The sequence below is a fragment of the Setaria viridis genome, chromosome 1, assembly GCF_005286985.2.
Source record: "Setaria viridis chromosome 1, Setaria_viridis_v4.0, whole genome shotgun sequence".
Lineage (NCBI taxonomy): Eukaryota > Viridiplantae > Streptophyta > Magnoliopsida > Poales > Poaceae > Setaria > Setaria viridis.
Window position 1 is genome coordinate 27,965,316 of NC_048263.2, and position 7,013 is coordinate 27,972,328.

General features: G+C 40.6%; 1 protein-coding gene across 1 annotated transcript; it reads right to left on the minus strand.

The window, feature by feature from the left end:
* Positions 1-1,075: 1,075 nt before the first annotated feature.
* Positions 1,076-4,261, minus strand: LOC117844058 (dolabradiene synthase KSL4, chloroplastic). Its single transcript, XM_034724839.2, has 11 exons — positions 4,048-4,261; positions 3,751-3,934; positions 3,325-3,530; positions 3,135-3,255; positions 2,970-3,067; positions 2,681-2,895; positions 2,491-2,606; positions 2,309-2,404; positions 1,992-2,207; positions 1,766-1,907; positions 1,076-1,675 (listed from the first exon to the last, which is right to left on the minus strand). Exons 1-11 carry the CDS (start codon positions 4,247-4,249, stop codon positions 1,109-1,111), a joined length of 2,163 nt encoding a protein of 720 aa, XP_034580730.1. The 5' UTR covers positions 4,250-4,261; the 3' UTR covers positions 1,076-1,108.
* Between the last annotated feature and the right edge of the window lie 2,752 nt (positions 4,262-7,013).

A 7,013-nucleotide genomic window follows, 5' to 3' on the forward strand; every position in this document is an offset into this window, starting at 1 on the left:
TGGATGCAAATGTAATATGGTGGTCTAACTATATGTATCATCTGAAGTCCAAGTTCAGGATTGTATCTTATTTATCAAGCTGCTATTTTTTCTAGATTTTCCCTTGATTTTAGGTATTTTTTGAGGTATTTTGTGAACTGTGAGCTATTTTCGGTATAGTGTGCACAAGAGACTAGGGGGTTCTCCACTGGAGTTTTACTCCCAAACGGTGACATCGGAAGGGGGCCATTCTCTCCTGATCTGGGCAGGGATGCGCAGTTCCAGGATAATTAAGGGTGAGGGTTGTGATGCCCTGGGTAGGCCTGACTTGAGCTGCCAAAGTAGCCCTAAGGGGCACCATATTTCTTGGGCATTTTGGCTATCAAAACCGTAGTACCCTCGTTCCTGTGTAGTAGTGAAAAAGTGTATTGTTGCTAGAATAGGGTCACACAAGCACGTCACATGCATCTCTAAGGAGTGCTTCTTACCACGCCTATGTGAAAATCGGACCCTACTATTTTGTCAGGTTCTGATTAAAAATATGATGAACGGTGCCTGCAGGGCAAGCATATCTTGGGTTGCCCAGTTAGGGTGGCTCTCCTCATGCTATTAAGATAGAAGAACATTACATGTGGTTGGAAAAGTATGGTAAAGGAAAAAGATAAAAATGTAAAAATAATGAGATTGATTTATCTATTTGACACCCTTAACCCCGTGATATGGATATAATTTTGTGAAATTTCAACTCTTTTGCCACCAGACTCGCTAAAACTGGACCTTTTGAATTCTTTTTAAACCAGATCCTCCAAGTTTACGTGACATGGATGTTTTCAAGAGCAATAACTTTCGCATCTGAGCTTTAAATTGGGTTGTCCAAATATCCATTTCAATCACCTCGATGTTTTAGTCGTCAACGTCTTTGAACACAAAAGCTGCAAAAATGAACTTTTCAAGCACTCTAAACTTTCTCTTTAAAAAAAAGCAAAAAAGAACTTGTGGCTATGCTCTTGACAAATACGTCTCTTATTCTTTTAACATAACCAACGGCCATATACAGGCACAAACAGCAGGTCCTGTACCTGGATGAACATGGACAACATGCTCTTTCTTCTCAAAAAGAAAAAATGGTTTACCCTCTCTTCAAACGTGAGGGAGGCGTTACTTGCAGTGGCTCATGAACGACCGCATTCACCGCTGCCGCCAGCTCCTGCGGCATGCTAAAGCCATCCCCCTGCGAGTAGAACAGATGCCCTAACTTGTAGGTGTTCCAGAAGATGTCTCTGCATGACCTAGGAATAGTTGCTTCCTTGCTGAGCACAAGCCTCAGCAGCTCCCTCCGGGAATCAGCGACGAGCCCCAAAATCTCCCTCTTCGCCGCTTCACTACTGGAGGCGCCATGGCCAAGAACATGGAGCAGGACGCTATTGATGATGCCCTGGCTCTTCTCCTTGTCGTATGTCTGTATATCGTTGAGGAGACGACAGCAGATGGACGCATGCCTGAGCAGGTCCTTGTACTCCGAACCCCTCACAATGTCTTCCGAGAGTTCCGGTCCGACCAAGTAGAGCGATGGAGAAACAATGGGGCCCAGCACCATGGTAACCTCTGCAACCGGCATGTACTCTTGCATGGTCGGCACATACCTTTTCCTCGTCCACTCTGCCTCAGTCATGTTGGCCCGCACCGCGTTTACCCACTGCACAGAAGAATATCATATAATCCTAACTTAACTCAATGATAATGTACCGTAATTCATATATCTCAAAAGGCAAAGCCAAAATCTTACAACTTCAGCAATATGGCCGATGACCCTGCGATTCTGAACCTCTGCAGCCTTCGCTCCGATCTGGTTATTGGTGTTGTAAATAGCATAGAACATGATTTCTACATCCTCAGAGCAGAACCCGATCCCGGCATGCGCATCCCATCTGCCACAACAAAAGAGATAATGCCACTGCTTATCTTAATTTTCAAGTGCCACTGAACATAAGGTATTGAGAGCAGTGTTGTACTTCTCAATCAACGTGACAAGGTTTTCTAGCTCTTCGGTTGAACCTCCACCATCAAAGAAGTCATCAACTATTGTGGTCAGAATACTATTTTGAATCCACGCGATGCTGGCATGGTACAATTCAGGAGGGAAGATGGTGGAAGCCATAAAGATGGGCAAATCCAAAGACACGGCTCTTGTAAACTTGAACCGGTTCAGACCAGCCTCTTTTGCCCATCTGTTTCCGAAAAGTTGCTAAAAAGGTTAGAACCCAAACAGCCAAACTTGTTCGTTTGATTATTATTTATTAGAAATAGCATGAAGGGCAGATACAAATACCTCTCAATGCACCCAAGTTCTTTCTTGTACAGAGATTGGGAGATATGGAATTTTTGAGTGGCTAGTGCCAGGATATCTTCAGCTGCCTGACATGCCCTGATTCACATTCATTGTGCCATTATTGAAACACATCCTATCACTAGTGAAGCACGAATTATTAATTTCTTTCTAGAGGGACTCACAAGAATGCCGATTTTTGCATCCGGATCCCCTTGGTGTTGAAATGCTCTATGTTCCTCTTGTGCTCTAGTGGTCCTACGGTGGCCAAGTGAAATGGAAATTTAAGGGCGCCTTCTACCTGAAAGTATGTTGGAATACGTTCAAATGGGAATCTGAAAAAGAAGGTATTGTGCTCTGGACTCTGGTGATTACCTCGTGACGCATTATTGGTATTGACAGTCTATTGGAACATAGTTGTTCATGCAGCAGTTTACCAGACCATGAACCAATGTTTTGTAGGTTACATTCATCTTCGTAGATACATACTTGTGAAGCTTTGTACAATTTGAGCAACGTCTTCGTATCATTTATGTGTCCGTGCAGTGATTCCTGGAATCTAGACTCATCAGCAAAGTGAGACATTGCATCTGCATCAAAGTATTAGGAGAATGTCAAAATTCAGAATAGAACTACTGAAAGTTAGCAGGAGTATAAGAAGTACCAGAGGAGATGTCATATCCGTGCATGCGCAGTAATCGAAATGCCATTGCACATGTCTCCATATCCATGATTATCTCCTCATCATATTGAAGCCAAGACCTGCACCTTAAATCTAGTGAGGACAAATGAGAATGTTTGAGATAGCAAATGTGAACAGAGATATTACCTGTATGTCATGTCCAATATGTTGTTTTTTTCATAAGCAAAATAATATGATATTCCCATATTTTGAAGGACGTCAATCATGCAAAGCTGTGAGTGTACATTTGATGGATAGATCGTTGGAGCTGCAAACAATAGTTAAGTTCAGAGAATTCAACTAGTTGCATCATCAACGGGTTTTTGACAAGGCACACCTGAGCTGCCCAACTTGTTTACAAGGAACTCCAAGTACTTGAGCGCATTCGCATTGTGGCCGTGGATTGCTAAGGCGGCAGTTGCGGAGGGCGAGTTGAATAATGATCCATTCTTGCTTTGATATGTCAAAACTCCATCCCAGTCTTGTACGTCTGCTAATCCTTCTGCTATGTATGCCATGTAGGCTTTTCTTCCCAAAGCCATGCTACCACAACCCATATACATGATATTAATTAAATATGTCAGGCTGAAGCTTTGAAAGGCAAAATAAAGAATAAATGTCTGTAGCTTCTCTGTACATGAAAACATGCAATTGGCATGAGGAATAAGAAAAAAAATTCCAAGGATAGTGAAAAAACCATGATAAGATCTATATCAGAAAACATGCAGTTGGCATGAGGATTTGCATATATGCAGTGGCAAACCTTTGTCGTAACTCTATTTCTCGGAGGCGGAAAATCCCATCAACATCAGATTGCTTTAGTGGGAATTCCAATCCTAAGTCAATTCCCAACCTTATCATGCCAGGAAAGATGATGTTGAATCCTAGAGGTGCACTGCACTTCTCATCCATAATGTAGGACGAATTCTTTTCGATGAAACAGAGCCCTGAAATGACAGGGAACCATGCCAACGCAAACAACCTATTAACAAGGTCATAGACTCATAGTTATAGATGGATATAAATTTAGTATTAACATGTGTTGATTCAATGGTCATACCTTTCCTGATGTGTTCATCACCGATGTTCCATGTCTTCAGTGCTAGAATGCATGACAACGTCGAGGAGATGGCATCCTTGCCAAGCGAACACGGGTCAAGGTGACCTAGCCCCCAGGAACCATCATTATGCTGGTTTTGCAGTATCCACTCCACAAACAGAGGAAAGCGTGGTGCCTGAGGAGCACCCTTTGCATGCACCATTGCAACCCAAGCCGTGTCATACGATGATGGCAGCTGCTCAGGGACAAGGAGCTTCTGTCGGACCGTATTCTCCAGCTCCCATGTGTTCTATTAGGGCAAGGTTCATGATTACCACTGTAAGTTTCTGACCAAGAATAGTACATCAAGGAACTAAAAGTTGTTGGTCGTACATACCTTACTTTGAAGGGCAACTTTGATGTCTCCAAATATCTTATTGGCAAACCCTGTTTGCGGATATTAAATGTTTTCATTTGCATAAAAGACAACGGTCTTTTTCATTAGTGGACGGTCTACATGTTTTCAACATGAAGAAGCATGCAATTCGGCTCCGAGATCTTAATATGTTAGTACCTCTCCGATGATGACTTCCCCATGGTTAGTTATCATGATACAAGTGATATATAGTTTGTATTCCTAAATTTCATTAAGGCCCCGTTTGGGTCCAAGGAATTGGAATCTATTTAATGGAGTACGCTAATTTATGTTGGAATGTGGCATTCCACAACTTTCCAAAGTTTAGATATAAGTCTATCTTAAATTCATGGGGTGGGAGATGGAAATTGATTCTATAGATTATGGTTATTAGAATGGAATTCAATTCTTATAGCACGCTCTTAGACTCGCTTCTCTATAGTAGAAGTGCAGCATACAAGTATCTCTCCCATATCACCAACTATAATATACAACTATATTCCACATACAATTATATTAGCTTAATTAATTTGTGTCTAAATTATGATTATTAGGATGGAATTCAATTCCAATGATCCAAACGGGGCCTAAAAGAAATTTATTTGTAGTACCCTAGTATGTCAATAATGCAAGGCACAGATTGGCAAGTAGGTTGGAAGAGATTTACTTTCCTAAGGCTACAGATAAATGTTATCCCTGCTCGTTCTTACAAGCATATTGTAGGTGACTTTTCGAGGGATCAAGATGGTGACAAGACGAGGAGATGAATAGGATCCCACAAATTCTCCTCGAAAGAACAAGACTATGTATACCAACACACCTACAAACTTCTCTTCTAGCAAGTACCCAACTTACGTAGCTATAATTAACCACTTAGCCTAGTTAACAAAGCTATAAAAATATTAATGAATATAGAAGCAAAAACAAAAGGAACGAGAGAAAAATGAGATGGACCGGAAACTCCTGGAAAATATTTAGAAATTCTACAAAGATCTTTGGAAAATTTAACATCAGAAATTCTAACTAATTCTTCGGAAGTTTACACACGAAGTTTCAAATAAAACAACTAAAAGAATTGGAAAAATATTGAAATTTGATCAAATAACCTCCAAATCCAATAAATTTAAAAACTAGACTCAAAACAACATAGTGAATCTTTCCCCAAGAGATCTCCTTAGAAAAGATCAAAACTTCACGCCCAATTTCATGGATTTAAGAAAACCCTCAAGAAAAGAGTAACTCAAGACAAACTTCAAATCCAGAGATGCTTGTGAGTTGGATTTGGTATGGGTCACCCTACTAGAGATGTTCTCACATATCCTAGCATTAAGATACACTAAGAAATAACACAAAAACGCAGCTAAACGTGAAGAACAAAAATCCCGAAAAGAGCTCTGAAAATAGCAAATTTGATATCTAGAATGAGGGGAGAAATCTTACATGAATTTGATCCTTAGATTACATCAAATTGTATGCTTAAAAGTCGCTCCTTGCCACCCACTAAGCAAGGGTGGCAAAAGCTCAAACCAAAGAGCCTTTGCTCTTTGTGTCCCTCTAACCATAGTATCTCAACCACATAAGTAAGAGATACCACCAAACATTATCCCATAGCATAGCCTCCAACAAGCCACTCCATCTATATACAGACCCTTAGACATTCCCCAAGTTGCCCTTATATAAAGCACATGCTCTAAATACACCCACGGGTAAAACCTTCCAATTTGTTATTCAACCAAATGGACCTACCTAATTCCTTCATGACTTTGCTCTACTGCTCGATGCAAGCTTCGCGATTGTGCACATACCCTCTAACTCATCACCCTGGTTTTGAGGTCTAAATTGGCAAACTAGCAATACCCAATTTAATGGTGATAAAGTCCCGAGGATTAGTTATGCATTGCAAAACTCTTTTGCACTAGAGTGGCCAATTTATATAAACCCTAGAAGATATTTGGGTAGATTTCATAGGGTTATATTAAGCAAGTTTTTTTTGTATGGACCATGTGAATATTATTTTAGTATCCTAATTCACCCTTCTTCCTCTTAGTATGGCCACACGACAAATGGCCCTTGCAGGGGCAGATAGAAGAGCCGCAATGTGGCGGAGTGGTGGCATTGTTCTTTTTTTTCCTAGATTGGGGCTTAGGATGATATGCAAGAAGATGAAGGTCCAAGGACCGGGTTGCAAAGAACTGATATTCAACGTTACTATATGGGTATGGATAGAAATATCTCTATACTGTAGGAAATCCGGTGGCTACAGTTGCTCCACTTTGGGATCTGACAAATAAGGATTCAATGTTGGTTTAAATTGGATGGATCTTTTGCAAAAAGGCCATGATGTAGTTTAGGTTATTAAAGATAGAACATCATGTCATGAATAGTAATTAATCCAAAATGTTTGAAAATTATTGAGGGACACTTATGCTACGATGCGAAGGCAGATGTTGTAGAGAGAACACTCCACAACTAAAATTTGCTTACGGCCTAGCTTCCATGTGGAAGAAGCATGCCTATGCATAACATATCTCTTGTAGTTTGGTTATCCTTTTGTTTAAATGGGTCGATCTAG